Source organism: Pleuronectes platessa, chromosome 4 (genome assembly GCF_947347685.1).
Source record: "Pleuronectes platessa chromosome 4, fPlePla1.1, whole genome shotgun sequence".
Taxonomy (NCBI): Eukaryota; Metazoa; Chordata; class Actinopteri; order Pleuronectiformes; family Pleuronectidae; genus Pleuronectes; species Pleuronectes platessa.
The window spans coordinates 28,810,991-28,830,880 of record NC_070629.1 but is presented as its reverse complement, the minus strand read 5'-3'; the positions used below and the strand labels follow the sequence as shown (position 1 = coordinate 28,830,880).

The window sequence follows — 19,890 nt, the reverse complement described above, 5'->3', positions numbered from 1 at the left end:
CTCACCCCCCCCCACCTCCTTCCTCTCCCACTTAACAATTTAGAAAAACCCACAGCAGATTCTGGTTTGGGGCTGCGAGGCGCGGGGCTACAGATGGTGCACCCGCTCTCGCTCTGTGCCCCTGCTTTTATTATTTTGATTTCCAGCGGAGATCTGATGAAGGCAAATTTACCCTCCATCCACCCCCCCCCCCTCCCTTCCCCCTCTTCCCCCCCCCCCTAGCACCTCCGTTCCGGCTCAATCCCGCCGCCCCCTAAATGACTGACGTTACCTGGCTTTGTGGACCTGAAGGGAGCCCATCCAGAATGAGATGGAAGCATATTTTGGAAAACCAACAAAGGCATTAAAATGTAAACCCCCTGCAGCATGTCTGGCCGCGGACGTGTTTGTCTTGGTGGAGCGAGCTGCTGTTGCCTTCCATCGAGGGACGCGGCAGAAGAGGAGGGCCATGTGTGGCTTGTTAATATTTAAACCCCCAGTCTGCCAGGTTTCAGCAGTCAGGATGAGGCCACGCACACACACAGAACCACACAGACACACACACACACACACACACACTGGCCCAACCTCTCTCCCACAATCCCCCTCTCTCTCTCTCTGCCTCTCTCCCACATGGCCTGATGCCAGGAGAGAGGTCATACAAGCTGTGGAGTGGTAATTTCTTTGTTTATGATTTGTTTGGAAAGTGAAACTCGGAAACGGCGTCGCCCTCAGCTCAGAAGAGTTTCTGGTGTCGGAGATGCAGTTTATCCCAAAGTACAAATCATGCCCTGATAATTTGGAGGCACTTTTGGACACGTTTTCAACTCAGTTTGTGCCTAATATGTTAATAATCTCTGATTGTTTAATTTCATGAGTTGTCAGCGTTGCTCCCTGAGGCAGAACTTTCCCAGTCTTGTGTTTCTGTTTCCCCCTCGGAGACATTTTAATTCTCACAACAGTTGAATGTGTCCGGAAACAAATACACAAATAATTTAAAAATGGTACCTGCCGCTGATCCACCTCCCGAAAACAACTGTAAACAAGTTCTGAGCTCGAGGTCAGAAACGAACAGATCATCAGATTCAGAATTATTTTTATTGCCATGTATATTTGCACAAACAGGAAATTGCCTTGGTGTGGTTGGTGCACTGTGCAAACAACAATATAAAAAAAACAATAGAACAACAATATATACAGTAAGAGAGTTATGGGCACGTTCGGTTCTAAGGTGCACAGATTGGTGATAGTGCCGATAATGTATAGTTGCAGAGACGTCCCCGGGCTCCTCTGATTGGTCCGATTCTCCCCCGGTGTCCTGGCCTCAGTGGCGAGCGGCCGTCAGATGGCTAAGTATCCTTCGGTCTAGTTTTTTAATTATGCCGCCACATCGCTGAGCGCCCTGCTCTCCACATCTGTCCGTCAGGTAGCTGGGAAACAGCAGCCTCATCGGCATAATCCCACAATATGTGGTGGGAATCTGCTGCACTTAATAAAAGGAGATAATCCCGTCGGCGTAAGGTGAGGTTTAAAATCCCGTTAATCAGCGTATGGAGAGGCTACTCTGAGCCACGCACTGGATCTGCTTACAGCCAGTTGTGTGTCAAAGAGCAAATTAATTAACGGTAATTGATTATTTTTCATTATTCTAATGACAACAGTATGTGGCCAATGCGGTGGGATCCCTGCACGAAGCAGCTGTTAGCATCTATGATATGCTATAATTACATTGCTCTTTTTTTCTTCTTTTTATCTCCCCTTCAAAAACCAATTTAGCAAATGCATGAGCAGTGATGACAGGGGACTATGTGTCTGTGATGACTAATGGACAAAGGTCTGTCTTCCACTGGATCACAGCTCCGGCTGAGAGACGTCCTCGCTGTAACTGTATGGACAGTATTTATAGACCAGTGTGAAGCTAACGTCCTCGAGGCTGAAGAGGTTTTATTTATTAACACAATCTGTGCGGAGGAGAGAAGAGGAAGTTTGTTTCTCGCTCGTCTTCTCTCCTCAGAGTCTGAAGCTGTTTGTTCCATAGTTATCATTTGATTTGTTAGTTTTGATTTCACATTGTAATTTAAGGACTAAAGTATTTTGTCCGACATACGTACATCCTGTCGTGATCCCCCACGTGGGCGGAGTCTACCTGTACTTGACTCTGATTGGTTTGTAGAGGGCGTCTGACGTGGGCGTGTTTTCAGTTGGGCAGGTAGTGCTCTTTCCAATTGAATCAAATCTGTTATTTGATTGGCAGGGTAACATCTTTATGGTATTACTACCACCATCAACAACTTCAGGAGCAGTACTGTGGTGGCTCAGGAGGTAGAGAGGGTTGTTGGTTCCATCCCCGGCTCGTCTACTCTGCATTTTGAAGTGTCCTTGAGCAATAGAGCGATGCATCGAATGAGCAAAAGAAAAAGTGAGCGTTCGGAGGAGGTGAAGACTGCAGCTGCTTCCTCTTCCTCAGTGGTTTAATGCTGACTCTACCTCCTGTGATTGTGATTGATAAGTTTTCACGCTGTCAACAAACAGAACCTTGCACATAAACCACATAAACAAACTTAATCCTCATTCTTTAGATACTCAAATTCTATTTTAAAAAGCTCCACATATAAGAAAACACCTGTAAACTGATTCCAGAGCCTCTCGTATCAAAGAGGAAGACGTACGAACCCCTGAAACCTCAAAATACCAAAGAATAAACTCCCCGGCCCTGATCCGTCTCTCCCACGAGGCCCGAGTGGCGTCTTCAGCAAAAAGTTGGACGTGTGGACGTGTGGACTGTGAGGCGTCTGACTGACACCTGACAAATGTCCCCGTGTCAGGACGCTCCTTTGCTTCGCGATGCACATCTGTAAAAAGCTCGTGGAGGCATCTTGTCCTTGAGTGGAATCACATTGTGGACAACCTGCTCCTCAGGTGCCATGTCACCCAGTGTTGTCATGAACAATGCCGCCGGGCCGGTCACTCTGCTGCGGGTGAAGTGTGTGTCTGTTGTCTCTCTGTGTGTGTGTGTGTGTGTGTGTGTGTGTGTGTGTGTGTTGTTGTTGTGTGTTTGACGGCACTCATCTTCCACCCAGACGGAGCTTGGAGCCGAGCCTGAGCCCGAGCTTCCTCCTCCGCAACTCGTTGGAGCCAATTAACTCCTTAGGACTTTACGATTGGGGGGGGGGGGGGGGGGGTATTGCTCGGGAGCATCGAACCCCGTCCAATTAATTAAGAGCTAAACGGGCGACAGCCATCGCCCCAAAGACTCCCCCGTCAACAAGTTGGTTTCCAGCTTTTGCTTTATTTTCCACGGGGGGGGGGGCCTGATGTTGGTTTACAAGCAGAACCCTTGTAATCAGTAGTCAGCGGGGGGGCTGCGGGGGGGGGGGGGGGGGGGGGCTGCGTACACAGAGCAGCCGGCGTCAGGGACGTCTCTGTCTGTCTCAGTCACCTGTCAAGAATCACCTCCGTCAGCCCCGTCTGTGCTCGGCCTGACACGGCTCGAGCGTGTGTGTGTGTGTGTCTGTGTGTGTGTCTGTGTGTGTGTGTGTGTGTTTGTGTGTTTGCACTCATCCCTTTGTGCTGACGCTCTTTTGCTTTTTGTGTTTATCCAGGTCATCAAAGACCCGCCGCCACCTCCTCCACCTTCCCGTCCTCCGCCACCTGTGAGTATTAATATGGTGTTGTCTCTAAATACTAGGATTTAAATATAGTGAAACTTAATGAAGAAGAAGAGATTGATTCCATTTTTATGACGAGTGGTTGAGATCTTTTCCTCTGTCGATACAAAAAGTGTATTTGCCAAAATGTTGAGCTCTATTTAGAAAACGTTTAATGTTATTACTCTGAGAAATATGAATTAATTAATGGTTTTATGACCTTTTTATATTCTAGCAAATCTCTTTTGATCTCTAGTTTGCACCTCATATAAGTATTGATTAAAAAATAAAGACATCACATTGTTCATAGTCTCACTTCCTTCTTGACAAAATGACGGAAATGATCTTTGCAACCGGAAGGAAACGGATTCAAAATATAAACGCAGCTGAAAGAAAAGAACAATATGATCACATTCCTGCTCCGCCTTCCTCTTGTCAGTGTAGCAGGTTTGATAAATGATGATGTTTATGTGACGATAGAGGAAGTTTGCTTCTGTTTGGATATTTAACGAGTTTCTGAATCTCCACGTCGTCCTCAGGAGCCGGAGCCGCTGCCCAAGTCGAAGTGGCCGACTGTGGACGCCTCCTACTACGGAGGAAGAGGAGCCGGAGGAATCAAACGCATGGAGGTCAGAGAGTTGATGTCATCCTTCTTCTTCTTTGTTTGGTTTAGAAAAACATGAGGAATGATATTGTGAACATGATAATTCAAGAAGGCCTTAAGGAACTTGCAATAACGTTCAGTTTCGACTTAAAGATGAGCTGATTCGATTTGGGAGGTCAAAGGTCAAAGTTCAAGGTCACCTTTGCCACACAACACCTGTTTTAGGCCTTTTGAGCATGATATCTAAAGCCTGTGTTCAAATTTTGATATCTTGGCCTCAAATATGAACTGCTTAGATTTCAGGGTCAAAGGTCACGATGACTTCCACTGAGAAGTGATTCTAGAGAGATTTCTCTTCTGTTCTGTTTGACACATGAATCATGTCTCTGCCCACATGTGAAGTGGTTTGAGGATCACATTTTTACAAAGTGTTATTATTCAATCTTTCTATTTATGTGACATTAAAATCTGGCATCCTGCAAATATCCGATCCAGTCCCTGGACGGGCAGGAAGTGACTCACGTGACAGCTGCTCTCCAGTGAACCTGCTTCACGTTCAAGAGAAACCTGCTGACGTTCAGGGTTTCTCCAGAAGTTAGTGGAGACACACGCAGGCGGCAGGAGGTGGGACGTCCGCTGTCCCCCCGTCCCCGTCAGTCCACTGATGTCTCCGACGTGACAGGCCCTGCCATCTCGTCCTTGGCCGTCCGGGGCCTGATTGGATCAAGTCATCGTGGGGATGAAGGATTGAGTGCTGCTGTCAACTTGACATATCCACCTCACCCACCTCCCCCCCCACCCACCTCCCCCCCCGAACCTTGGCAGGGCCTTTGTTATCCGCCTGCTCCGTCCGCGGGGAATCCAGGTTTGAAAGCCCCCCCCCCATCCCCCTCCCCTCCTCCCTCCCTCCCTCCCTCCCCCCTCGCTGCCGTACCCCCTACCGCTTCCCAGCCTCGAGGAAGTTGGTGGCATTGCAGGGATTTCCCAGCATCCTCTGGGAGCTCCTACCGCTTGATTCCATCCCCACGAGTGTTAGCGAGATGCGAACCCCCGACCCTCCCTCCTCTCTCTCTCTCTCTCTCTCTCTTCTTCCCGTGGCAGGTTGATTCCCACCGACAGGTCTGTCTCCACTTCTGAGGACTCGCCCTCGCGCCTGCAGAGACGTCCTCTTCTCCTGCGTCCACGTTTCTCGATGCTTCGCCCGCTGCCAATATGTCAAACGTGTATTTAACGGGCTGAGGTGACAACATATCTTTTATTCATCGCAGCCCCTCTCTTCTCTTGATGATGATGATGATGCGGCGGCCGGGGCCGGGGACGCATCCCAGGGATGATTCTGAAAAGCTGTTCTATATTGTCACGGCTTAACCTACAGCTTGAAAACTGTGTCGCTAATTAATCACCTCTCCCCGTTCATGAGAAGCTGGATCCTTCTTCCTTTTTTCTTTTTTTTTATCTCCTCCCTGCAACAGATGTGATGAATTCAATTAAAAGGCAGGACAGCTTAGCTAACACACAAACCTGCATTCACACACACACTCTCACACAGACACACACACACAGTCATAACAAATATTACAGTATGTAGATGAGCTTGTTAACAAAAGCAAACACCAGGTTTTTCAGGTGATTTTATTTCCGTATGGATTTAGTTGTTTAAATACTTTGGTGATATAATCATCACAGATGTTGTTACTAATCTTAATCTATTCTATGAAAATCCCCTCCACAGGGTTTCACAGCTCTGAGATTACAAATTCATAAGAGTCACCCTGAGTGAAGGGGTTTGAATATGTGGGGGTTTGTTTTTGAAATGGGATCATTGTGGTGCTGGGTTGATATTTGTGTTATTGTAATTTGTGTTATTGTAATTTGTGTTATTATTATCTGTGTCCAGGTGCGCTGGGGGGAGAAGGGCTCCACGGAGGAGGGGGCCCGGCTGGAGAAAGCCAAGAACGCCATCGTGTCTTTACCGGAGGACGAGGAGGTGCCGGTGGTGAACCGTCCCCCCCCGAAGCCGGCTCCCACCTTACACGCAGAGAATACATGGTACACTCCCATCAAGGTAAATACTCCCCCGACCAACCTGACACACAAAACGACTAAACACTACTTTCCTTCTATAATAATAATAATTCCCCATTTTATTTAGGTTTTTTTAAAGTATTTAACGAGCTTTAACTGTCTAGTATAGAATTTTATAAACGATAACAAGTGGTCCTATATGAAGGGGACCTTATTAACCCCGTGAGGTTCGTTCTTGAAATGAAACCCAGTTCAAAGACCAGTGGAACATAGATGCTCATACTGGGATCTTGTGATTTACATGTGGTCCCATGTCTTCTGTGTGACCAGGGTCGTCTCGATGCTTTGTGGGCGTTGTTGAGGCGGCAGTACGACCGAGTGTCCCTCATGCGTCCCAGCTCTTCAGAGAAGGTAGGACACTGAACTAAGAACCTGAAACCACCAAACTACAAATATACAACTCCACACTCGAAACCACTGTGTGTGTGTGTGTGTGTGTGTGTGTGTGTGTGTGTGTGTGTGTGTGTGTGGGATCCAGTAAATGAGTGTTGTGTTGGGCTTTTTGTTGTCCAGACCTCTCGCCTGAAGGGAGTGAGTCAGTGGAGCTGTTTATTGTGTTTGAGGATGTAAAGAGTAAACATCCTTCATCGGTCAGAAGTGTGTATGGTTGTTGTGTTTTGTGACTATTTGAAGGACGAGTGTGTATCATCTTTAAAGGCGGCTGTGGCTCAGGAGGTAGAGCGGGTTGTTCACCAATCAGAATGTGTGTAGACGTATGAGTGATAGTAATTTAAATGAGAAATGTGTGTATGTAAAGTACTTTCTGTGCTACCTAATACTAGAAAATTGCCATATCAATGCATCCATGGAATATTAAATGGAATCTTTTGGCAGAGATAAAATATAATATTGATGATTATGTTAAAAATACAGATTTCAAGGCAAAGAATAGGAAAAACATGTGATGTTGTCTACATATACGTCCTCTGGTGTGAACATGGCGGCTGCGCCTCAGGAGGTAGAGCGGGTCGTCCACTAACCGGAGGGTCGGCAGTTCAATTCCCAGTCTCACTCATCTATTAGTTCAGAGTGATTCCTTCATATCTACATATTTCTACTTCCACCAAACACTCGACCTTTTGCATTTTACACATCACCTTTGCTCCCCAGTAGATTCTCCTCTCCACTCCTGGGACATTCAAATGGTTTATGATGGGAGGCCACTAACACTCTGGTATTTCAAAAATCCCTAATCTGCTGTATCATTGCAAATGTTTTGAGTATGGACTCACTTCTTTATGGCTGTGTTGCACTCCAGCTGTGTTGTTCCAGTGATCTGTGCACCGGGCCTCGGCACAGGAGGCTCCTGGCACAGCTCGGTCACTGTGCTGCTGTTTCCTAATCGAGCTGCAGCTGCAGCGACTCACAGGAGGAGACGGGGACGAGACCTAATACGGTCAAACCCTGGACTTCTCCTCAGCCTTCCTCAGGGAAGAGGAACTGTACTGGTGCTAGGAACCGACACTCGGTGAAACCTGACACCGGGCCGGCGGTCAGGAGAGCACGCGCCTCACAAACCGCCATGTCAGAGCGTTTCCTTGTTTTTTTTACAAGGAAACGGTCAAACCAGTAAAACCACAACATCTGCTCTGGACACGACATGAGCTGCTGTTGCTTCATCTCAGAATTAATGTGAAAGATTTGAGTCAGAAATCCCCCTTCGTCCCACATTAATGCAACTTACAGCTGTTTTTTACAACCACATCAGCATGAAGCCAACTCAAGATCTGATTTAATTTAAAAGCTCAAGTGAAGACAATTGACTCCTCTGAAACGTTTTGCTGTAAAATAATGCAGAGGGCTCTGAAGGCGAATGGGAACAAGTGACACATCTGTACAGATGTTTAATGTATAAACTTCCTTCTTCCGAGGAGGAGAAGTGGAACCATGAGAGTTTTCAATGGTTCAGGGAATGATGTCACGACTGCAAATGTCTCAAGGGGAATAACGTTCAAGATTCAAGATTTTTATTATCAAATGCACAACAATAACATTAATTAGTCGCTGGCAGTGAAATGCTTGAAGGTTTAAGGAACAAGGAGGAAGGAGGAAGAAAATATGTTTGTTTGACCGGTTGTGATCTGAAGCTCTGGACGTCAACGTGTTTTCCTGAACTTGCATTTTTAACCAGATTAGTCCAGATTTGCTGAGGACAAGCGTCTTTCATTAGAAATGTCATAAACCAGTTGTCGTCTGCTCACTGGGAATTTTCCTGCTGTGTTCTCACATGGGCTCATCCGGACATTTTACTGAGTGATCAGCAGGAAGAGTTTCAAGAAAACATCTGGAGCAAGCGTTCTCACATACAGCAGCTCTGGAAGATTTCAGGAGAATCTCCAGACTTGAACGCAGCTCTCAAGCAAAAAACCAGTGCAAACCAGTCCATCACTGCAGAGCTTACAACTGGTGTGTGTGTGTTTGTAATGTTGACGTATTCTTTAGAACGACTTCATGACCTCTCCCTCTCAGAATGACTCGTGTATGATGTGAGTGTGTTTCTCTGCCATGATGATAACTTCCTGGTGCCTGGTTGTTGTTTAATCATCACGATGAGCTCAGGGGTTTTATTTTTCATGAGATGACCAAACTTGCTGATTCTCACGCAGCGTGCTCATTGGCAGACGCACTTTTGTTTTTCAAAAATGACAACAATCCCCTCGCCCGACCTTTCGTCCAACTGTCGGAGTTTGGAGCAGACAGAGGCAGAAACGTGAGAGATGATGGATGATAGATGATGGATGATGGATGTCACCACACATGAGGTCGCCCCAGTCGCTCTGAGCAAACTGTTCTGAAGGAGGAGGAACGTGAGAGGGAGAAACCCGCTGGTGGGTAAACCAGTTGTGTCAGAGCACTGAGGCCGGGAGAGGCCGGGCTGCCAGCGGAGTCCCCGACACATCTGGCTCGCCTCATTCACATGCCGATCGCCACACGCCACTGACACGTCTGTGATCAAGTGCCAGACACGGGAGGGAATCAGACACACGGGGCTGCGGACGCTTTAACCGAGCTGCCACCGAGTCAAACTTTATTTTTAAAATGAGTTGAGATGTTTTTACATTTTTGATAGAGCTGGATTTTAACCAAAGACTCTGTTTTAAAGATGGATGAAATAACGGCTCCTTAAAATGGAAACACTAATCTTGATCGCCCCCTGGTGGCTGGCTGCAATATCAATAATAGACCTATCCTCCTCCATGTTAATAGCTGGGACTAAATTAAAAGTCAAAGTACACGTCAATTATATTGATTTCTATTATTTTAGGTAGTTTTGCAGTTTATTATCCCACTGATATATGTTCAGGTTCAAGTTTGGTCTTAATTAGTAATTTGATAGGTCAGGAAAATTAATTTTCCAACATACATCACAAACAATAGAGATTTCAAAACATTTTCTTTTTACCAAGGACATAATTAGCTCTATAATTAGCCACTAAAGTGGAGTTATTTCAATATAGAAATTTGGCTAACTGTGGTGTATATATAGATGTATTCCCACGGGATTAATAAAGTATCCATCTATCTATCTATCAATCTATATTTCGTGTACAGGGTCTGCAGCCTGGTGCTGGTTGTGATTTTGGTGTTTACAAGTGAACGTGGCTTGATTAAAATGTGTCTGGTGGCAGGTTTGGTTGTAGATGGCACAGCAGGGACATGGAGACGAGGCAGGGGATGAGGAGGAGAGGGAGGAAGGAAGGGGGCTGGGGGGGGCTAGGGGGCGGGGCAGCGGTCTTTGATGGCGGACAGGAAATCTCCAGGGTCATGAATTTTCCTGCGGAGGTTACGAGGACTTGTACAGGTGTAAGGAAGCAGGTTGCCTCAGACATCTGTTCCGCTCGGGGAGCCGGGTGTCCACGCCACCTCGCCCTCTCCTCCTCCTCCTCCTCCTCCTCCTTCCGTCCTCTGTCCTTCCTCGGCCTCCTTCCCTTCGCTCAGCGGCCTCCTTCCCTGACCCCTCCCTCCCTCGGCGCCGCCGCCCGCAGCCAGACTGCTGGATTGTCAGCAGATGCAGAAGAGAGACAGCGAATGAGAGTGAAACGGCTTTTTCTGTCTCTCTTTCTTTCTTTTTCTTTTTTTTTGTGGTCTCACATTTAGCGCCTGAGGGCCTTCAACACCAAAGGTAGAGCGGGGGTGGACACAGCTGCGGTGCCGAACTTGCCCCGGGCACAAATAAAGAGATCTAATGTGGTTTGACTGTGTTGTGGGTGAGACCGGGGAGCCGGGGAGGCACTTCAGAGCCAACTTAGCACAGCAACATCTGCCGCCAAGTTTTGCCGGGGATCGACTGGGGACAGCAGGTAGAGGAAGGTGGCAGAGAGGGGGGGGGGGGCTTGTTCTGATGCTCACTCGGCTCTTTCTGAAGAGGCGGTGGTGTGCTTTCTGTTTTTTTTTTTTTTTTTTTTTGGTTCTCCACCCCCATCTTCACACTCCAGGTATTGTTTTCTGAAAGCAGCTGTCCGCAAAATGTCCCGACAAGGTGCTCGATGAATGATGCATTATGCATCACTGTACATTAAACCCTCCGAGTGCCACGGTGGACAGACACGCGGGCGGGTGGGTGAGCGGGCGAGCCATGAACGGACAGCGGGCGTTTGAGTTCCTGTGAGTCCGGTTGGATTTCCAGTTGTTCTTCTCACGCTCGCCTGCTCCTCGCCAGGGGGACGTGTGGGCTGAGTGAGCTGGTGTGTGTGGAGGTTAATGCTATTATCTGATGGACCTCTACATTGTGGAGCTCAGAAAAGACATTGTTAATGGGTTTTTTGTGCAGATCAGATCTTTAAGTTTTAGATTAGAAGGTCTAACGAGGCGATTTTTACTGATTTAGATCAGAAACATAACCTTCTTCTTCTTCTTCTTCTTCTTCTTCTTCTTCTTCTTCTTGTTCTTCTTTGTCTTATCGTCAAAGTCTCAAATTTCATCGTAGCTCATCCTCATCTTCAACGTCCTCTGAAAAGAAAAAACATATTTTTCTCTGTTGCTCTGATTTCTGTCATCCTACATGTCGCTGTCATATTTGAAACATTGCGATTATTATTATAAGTAAAGAAACATTATGTAATTTTCTCTATTTTTATGTATTTTTGAATTTCATTCCATAGGACTTTCTTAGAAGGGGAAATTCAATCAACATGAAGACATTGATTTAGATTCCAGATGTTTGTCAGAGGGATTTTCCATTATTTTAGAATTGTATAGTCAAATAGCTTTTTTTTATTTCATAGCCCCAAAAATATTCCCATGACAATAAAATGATAATATAGTAGATATAGAAGGGAATATAGGCTCAACTTTCCCTTTTAAATTCACGAGATCAAGATTTATATTTGGATCTGCACATAATATTAGTCCCCTAAATATAGATATATAAATGTTGGAAAATACTCCTTAAAGAAGTTGAACAATGAATTCCTGGATCTGCCCCCTCATCTGGATCTGAACCAAACATTTTAAGGGCTTCATCCTTCGGTCATTCCTCAGTCCTCTGCAAAACCTTTTTTAAAACAGCTTTTCAGTTTTTATCCTTCGAGCAAACAAACACATGTCGAGACACAGAAGCTCCTTGGAGGAAGGAAGGATGAGAAGACATTTTACATCAGGAGTCGGGAACATCTGAGAGGATTCTTGAGTTTTCTTTCACATAAACAAACGGAGGCAGTAAAGCACAGTGGACGTAGAACCAGCCTCCCACACCTCTCCGCCTCCCTCCCTCCTTCCTTCCTTCCTCCTCTCTCTCCTCCCTCAGCTGTTTTTATCTTTCCTTCACCCTGCCAGCGCTCCGTGCCCCGGCGGTGACAGCATCTTAATTTAACAGCCGTCGGTCACGTCGTAGCCTGAGCTGTGGGAGCGTTTAATTAAGTGACTGTGAGCAGAGGGACTCCACGGACCTGCTCTGGAGTCCCGTCTGACGGGGGGGTAGCACAGAGAGAGAGAAGGACGGATGTGAGGCAGAATAAGAAATAACGAGGAAGAGGCTGGCATAAGCCGAGGGCCACCGAGGGTATAGGTGACAGTCTGCTCGCCGTAGCCTGGCACGGCACGGCACGGCATGGCGTGGCAGAGCTGTCCTCGGAGGTCACAGAAATACATGTCGGGTCTATTTCCTCCCTCCTCGGCAGCGGCCGCCGGTTTCTCGGGGCTCAATTAGGAGGCGGCGAGGTGATTGTATACTGGGAGCCGGAGCCAAGTGAAGCATTAGACTGGGAACCATAGATTTCACTGAAGGAGCCTCGTGCAGGGTTTGAACATCAGTAAGTCATCAGTAATCATTCAGGGAGAATAATGACGGTAAACAATGAGCCTGACTCCGGGCGCTGGCAGCTTCTCTCTCTGGCCTCTGAGCTGCATTTTTACACCGTGAGCCACTGGGTCACGTTTAGTGGGGAAATGTTCTCCCAGTGAAAGTTTCTCTGGACGGCAGATGGTCGAGGAGCGAACGATTCATTAATGTGGTGGAAATTAAATTTGTTTCAATATGTTTATCGCCTTCAACAGCCGCGATTAAAACAAGATCCTTGTTAGGAGAACTGAGAGAGGATTGTGGGAAATGGAGTCTTTTGTGGAGCGATTTTAGATTTCCTACCTTCCATTCATCTAAATTTAAACATCCATCTTTAGATTTTTATCCTTACTGGTTGTTCAGAGATGCTTTCAAGGTTTAACCATTGACGTAACAATTATTTCCATCGATACAGATAGAACACGGTGTCGTCTGTCAAATGTTACACCACCAACAGATCCTATTTTATTTTACCATTACAAATTAAGACCATGACCTTTTTTTTCCCGTCATACTGGTTGATTAGAATGATTTAGTTTTAGGTTTCTTCTTCTAATTTACTGTGATCTTGTTTATTGTTGTTTATCTCATCCTATTTTTTTCAAAATAAAAGCACAGAGAATATGAAACGTGCTTTTTAAACTGCGTCGTCGAAATAGAAAGAGATCAGATGACCAAGGGAAATATTACCAGCAGTAGATTAGATCGACCGGACTCACTGCACCAGTAAATCAAATATAAATACAGATTTAAATATTGGACAATAGCCACGCCATAGGATCAGCAGTGAACCAGTGCATCAGTACGTTCTGGGCAGGCTGGTCACATGGACACGGTCCAGGAGAGGAGACGACCGCCTCACAGGAACCGAAGCAGCCCGAGATAAACACAACGACCCGGTTCACATCCGGCAAGAGGTGAACAATCCTTAAAGACTCTTTGTAGTGAGGAGAAAAACGATATGGAGGAACAGCCTGTGAGTTCAGTCTCATACGGAGTCGAACACAGAAAAGATGCGTTCGGCAGCTTCCTGCTTTTTGCATCTTTTTGTCGCCTCATCTTCGGATGTAAAGCAGAGCAAACATTTGCTCGGCATCGTTTGAAGGAAAAAAGAAAACAGATGCACACACACACACACACACACACACTCATCCTTTCACGCCTCCCTTTCTGTCGCTGCCTTTTGTCTTTACAATGCCACGCTGAATATGGTGAGAACATCTTTTCTTGAAACTAACACAAGACGTCAAACTGCATTTGTTCGGCGTCGGGATGAGAAAGGCCCACGTTCTTCTCCCTCCACAGCCGGTGGACAGAATAATTTGGTACCTAAACGTCTGATGAGACAAAATGCTAATGTGGTTCTAATATATGCCCAAAAGAAAGAGTTGACAGCAGCGCTAATGCAGAATAAACACGGGGCTAATGCATGCATGCGGGCGGGGGGGAGGGGGGGGGGGGGGGGACATGGACGTGTTGACATCAGACGGGATATTTACCGTCACACGGACAAATACCTCGGCGAAACAAATGTACGATTTAATTTCACAATAAAAGGGATTTTAATCGGAAGTAAACAACCTGGCAAATGACATTAGGCTGAAATGAAGCTCTGGATCAGAGAGCATGAGATTTCCTAATTAACAGGGGTAATTGGAATTAAACCAGGGCGTCACAAATAATGAGGCGTTGGGAGAAGAGACGCGTCTTCACCGGAAGAAACATTCTCATGCTCGACAGTTAACCCGGATCCAGCGGCTGATTTACCTCCGTGTGAAACTGGAGGAATTGAGTCGGTGGTGATTTGTTTGGTGGAGGGAGGAGGAGCGTCGTGTGGGTTCCACTCGAGGAGGAAACAAAAAGATGAACTGATGAATAAGATGTGTGAGATCTGGGAGAATTCATCTTTGCTCTCTGGCCAAAGGGGAAGTCTCACACTTTATTAGTTTATCTCCGGCTTCCAAGACATTTCTTTTCTTTAGAAATCATTTTGCAGTTTAACCTTTTAAAGAATTGGTTCCTCTCGGCCAGTTCTTGTATTTTTCCAAAGAAATTTCGTGTGATGTTGCTAATTACATGAAATACATTGATTCCTGTGTATGAGTAGAGTTTTGTACTTAGAATTTAATAAATATAAAGCATCTCATGTTTAGATGCTTTATAGATCTTTTCTTCTGTGACTCATTCCGTGAGTGATAATAATAATTTCTAATAATTTCTATAAAATGAAAGGAAATATTATCTATAAAAAAAAAACAGTGGAGATTCTTGCTCATGTTAAATCGAGCTGTGATTCAAAAAGTATGAATTATTGCATATAGAGGTGTAAAGTGCTGAATATGTCTTTCTAATAGATAAGATGTTTGCTTCAGTCATTTTTTTTCTCCTAATCTTATGTATATGTAATATTTTGTCTCACATGCATTTGGCTATTTTTCTTCTGCGTGACGGTAGACGAGAATTTACTGTAAAAATATACTGTATTGTGTCTACAGTATTTTTAGATGTAACAACTATCCAAACCCTCTTTCAGATTATATTACTATTCTGTTACAAGTAAAAACATAAAAAAAGTCCAGTGTCGGTATCTTGACGGCTTCTTGTGTCTGGATTCCACAGATTGAGATGATAATTCATAATAAAAGGGAACTACATTGGAAAGTTGCTCTATTTTTTCTGTCTTTTCATAATAATCCATGTAGAGCAGTGCACGTTGGAGCTCTTAAGACGCTGCAGCAGCCTCAGCGGTGGTGGTAGAGGAGGTGGTGGTGGTGGTGGTGGTGGTGGAGGTGGTGGTGGTGGTGGTGGTGGGCTGCTGTGCAGGGTAGCGGCGAGCCCTGGGCCTCATTAGTCCTATCAGTGGACGGCCTTGTTAGCCCTAACAAGTAGCCGGCTGACAGCTCCATTCAGCCGCCGCAACCCCCCCCCCCAGAGAAGTGACAGCTTTAACTGCGGTGGAGAGCGCCGCCGATTTACGGGCCGCGCTCTCTTAACCAGATTAGTTCTTTTTACATTAACAGAGGAAAAGTAGGGCAGATGTCTGTATGACTGGTTGTAAATTCGATAATGACCACCATGTTAATCCCCCCCCCCCCACCACCACCCTCACCCACCCACTCACCCCTCCATCCCCCCTCCTCCTCATGCACGGCCCTGTACGGCAAGTCCAGGCTGGGACCTGGCTGGTAACAGGATTACCAATGAGGGAACCCTCTGTGTGTTGATGTGTGTGTGTCTGTGTGTGTTATAATTGTTGTTGGTGGCGGCTGGTCGGAGGAGTAAAGTGAAAACTAAGCCTAATGTGGGAAATAGAGAGAATTAATGAGAAAATGATTAGAGAGACGTCAGGATCAAATCCCTTCACGTTCTTCACACATTTCTATGAATCTGATTCTTGGATTTGTTAAAAATAACTCGTGTTATGAATATTTTTTCATAATAATATATATAACTTTGATTCTTAAGACTTGTTGTTTGAGGTCAGGATCATTAAAAACACATTTGAGATTCTTCTCTGACTCTAAAGGCTCATTACCGTGTTTTTATACTTTGAATACACACTTTCATATACACACATTTTTTTTTACAGTTTTGTGTGTTTGAGTCAATAAATAGAAACGAATATGAAAAATCAAATTCTTCTTCATTTGTGTTTTTTGCTACATTAGTGACAGATTTTACAACAACAACAAAACAAAACACGTCTCCTGAAAACAAAGCAGAAAACAATCTGTTTGTGTGATATTTTAATATCCGTCCAGATTTAATGTGATTTGCCATCATGTAAAGATCCGGACTCTGATCTCTGCTCTCGATCAGTTTCGGATTAGCTCTTGTTTCTCATCCTCTCGTCTTTTAAATCTTGTTCGGGGCAGAAATCCACTTTGGACGCAGCTTTGTGTATTTTGTGTATTTTGCAGCTTTGTTGTTTTTTATTCCGGGACTGTCCGGGGCCGCGGTGCGTTCAGGGTCTCCCCTCTTCCTCTCCATGAGCTGATCGGTGTTGTTGTATTTGGGTGGCCGGGGCTGGTACCTGCACCCCCCCACCCCCTGCACCCCGCTGCACCCCCTGCACCCCCTGCACCCCCTGCACCCCCCGCACCGCCGCCTGATACGATCTGAACTGATGTCCCGCCTCGGCCGCTTTCTTTCTCTTTTTTTTTTTTAAATCTCAGAATCCCTCAGTCGGTGGCGGTGTGTCCGCCGTGCGCCGAGCCATTTTCTTCATCACCTATTAAAATCAAAAGCCCCCGTCGTTTGGAGAGGACCGCTGGGATCTGGGCTTTAATTAAATTACATTATTGTTAACGTCAGCTTTCCAGAGGCCGGTGATGTCGCGTGCACTTTGCCCTCCTCCTCCTCCTCCTCCTCCTCCTCACCTCTTGACAGACATATAGAGGAGGAGGAGGAGGAGGAGGCTCACACATGCATGCAGTAATGTATTCTAATGTTCCCCTCCTCTCCTCCCATTGATTTGAATTTTTAAAGTGATGGAAGCGGGGAGTCGTGTTATGCAGGGAATATGTTCACAGTGAATATTCAATTAGGCCGCTCGTATTTTGTATACATAAATGTAACGGTGTGACGGCGCCGGCTAATATGTAGTGAAGGGCCCTCGCGTGTAATGTGATCCGCTCTGAAACGTTTGATAAGGGACGTACGTTATGAATAAACATGTAAATATGAGCTTTGTATGTACAGAACATACGACAGCAGCGTTCTTACGTGTTCCATCCTCCGGTTTGACCCTTGTTTCCAATTTCCTCCTCCGGAACTAGAATATATCTTTACTTCTTTCCTCAGGGCACGTTACTTCGTTCAGGGTTTTTGAAATTAATATTATTTATGATTTGTTTTGCTCAAAAAAATAAACTAATTGGCCTCGTGGACCCCCCCCCCCCCCCTGAATGAGCCCCTCGTCTCTTTTATGAACAGAGCGGTGAAGTGTCACTAATGTGGTTCTATTGGTCGGTCTGCAGGCCCGAGTATGTCTATGGACACACACACACACACACACACACACACACACACACACACACACACACACACACACACACACACACACACACACACACACACACACACACACACCTCCTCCTCTCCCTCTCTTCTCTCGTGTCCTGTTGATCGTCTGAAGCTGGTCCGACAGGTCACTGACTTTTTAAACGATGATGTCAGCTCTGAAGAACCAGCTCAGTTTATTAAGATCTGTTATGAACGTCTCATTTCAGTATCACATCAATAACTTTTTATAATTTATCAACATTGATTGGTTCATGTCTCACAGTGTGAAGTAAATATCACATAAAAATAATCAGAATTACACAAAGAAAGATACGACAACCATCATTGGGAACTTAGAAAACCATAAAATATTCAACTAATATTCATATTTAATACAACATACATATAATATACACAATTAGGACGATAGAACCAATGGATGAAGCAGTTTTGATTAAACCTATTTAGTAATCACTTAATTCAATTTCTCTCAGTCAGCTCTTGTCCACTCCCAGCATGTGTGCTCACTTTATTAGGTACAACAAGCATTATTTATAGCCGGATATTTCAAATGATCATAAATTAAGACGTCTATAAACAATAAACCAGGCAAGATGAAGAGGTTTTAAGTTTGTGTTTTTAAAGACTTCAACATGTCTGGCTGCTCTCAGGTCCTCGGCGCTCCGGCAGCTCTGGAGCATAGAAGCTGAAAAACCTGCTTCACCTTCAACTAACTGACTCGTACCTGAGGAGCTGTACTGGTTTATACTTTGCTGCTGCATGAAACCAGTGCCTTAAAGATATGTAGAAGACCTAATAACTGACAGGAGACCAGTTTAAGGACGATAGTACACGTGAGATCTCTTCTTCTCTCCGGCTGCAGCTGATTTATGACGTTTCTGTGTTCGACCAGAGAGTCCTGCATTATTACAGCCTAGTGGAAATTAAAGATTCAGTTTTTGGGTGTCATCATGATTGAAAATATTAAAAAATTATATTTATTAAGGCCCCCCCACCCCCCCACTGTTTCTCTCTGGATCCACATCAACCGGCCTCTCGTGACCATTTAAGTGAATTAGCGGATGTCGGCCTCACTGGCCGTGAAAGGGCCGCTCCTCGTCCAATTACTGGCTCCACCTCGTTAACTCCTTCAGCGCCGGGCCTCTGCCACTTCTTTAACGTGAGATTAATTACGCTAATGAGCTTAAGCACGAGCGCTTTCATCCCAAACTGTGGGCTCAACAGCAATTTGAAGACGTTTTAATTTGTATTTGACACTAATTAAAAAAAAAAATTGCTGCTGCTGCTGCTCCTTGTGTGAAGTGACCTCGGACGAGACGAGGACAAGAACCTAAGATACTGGTTTGGTCTCATCCCAGTTCATAAGTTACTGTTATGTCCTGGAAAGAAAACTCAGAATATGACTTTTCTGATTTTTAAAATGCAGCTCACACATTTGAAATAGTTTCTTTATTGCCTGATGCCTCCTGATTTAAACAGATGTCTTCTTTAAGGACTCTGCTGCTGCTGCACATGTTCTCCTCTGTCGGTCCAGGGGTCGACTTCCTCGTGAGCCCGAGTGGCCCATGAATAAATCACAGCGGTTCCATAATTGATTGGAGAGAAAAGCTGAAGATGTGATAATCGCTGGCAAAACTACCCGGCGGCTAATTGAGAACATTCCTGACGAGCTTCCAGATGCAGTTGTCGTTTCCCTCTCGGGTCCCAGCTCCGGGGGAAACTCCACTTTTTCCTGCAGTTTGAGGAAAACGACAATTTCACCGCCTATTTGACCAATATGTCATTCATCATGATAATAGATGTATCCCATGTTAATGGCGATAGTTTATAAAACAGCTTATTAACCTTAATGACAGTGTGATCTTTTACAATTGATCGGTTGTCTCACCTTCAATTACACTGAGTGATGATGATACAGATTTAATTGATGCCTAAGTGCTGTAATGTATATTTTTTTTCTTCTCATGGTCGTACAGCAGCTCGTCAGAGGAGCGTCTGTGGGCTTTTCCCTTATTGTCTGTTTGTGTGTCTGCACGTCTGTTCTCTGGGGGGGGGCCGCGGCAGCAGGGCCCGGGAGACAAGAGGATTGTGTTATCACAGTGTAGAAATACTTCTAGATGAAAAAGGGACGCACAAAATTCTGTTGAAGCTGTGTTCTGCCTCCAGGGAAGATAAAGGCGTCGTGGACGTGGAGTAACAGAAAGAATCTGTGTTCCTGAGTCGTCCCCCCGTCCTCTGCCGTCCGTCTGTCTGTGCGTCCGTGTCCCCGC

At 45.5% G+C, this 19,890-nt stretch overlaps 1 protein-coding gene across 2 annotated transcripts in view; it reads left to right on the top strand.

Moving 5' to 3' along the window:
- The window catches only part of antxr2a (ANTXR cell adhesion molecule 2a), a 65,414-nt gene that overhangs the window by 26,404 nt on the left and 19,120 nt on the right, over window positions 1-19,890 (top strand). The window contains exons 13-16 of one of the 2 annotated variants that reach the window (XM_053421385.1): window positions 3,582-3,632; window positions 4,166-4,255; window positions 6,218-6,295; window positions 6,586-6,666. In XM_053421385.1, the coding sequence (XP_053277360.1) occupies window positions 3,582-3,632; window positions 4,166-4,255; window positions 6,218-6,295; window positions 6,586-6,666 (300 nt within the window). Of the gene's footprint in view, window positions 1-3,581; window positions 3,633-4,165; window positions 4,256-6,127; window positions 6,296-6,585; window positions 6,667-19,890 lie in introns of both variants that reach the window. The other variant, XM_053421384.1, reaches the window with a different exon arrangement.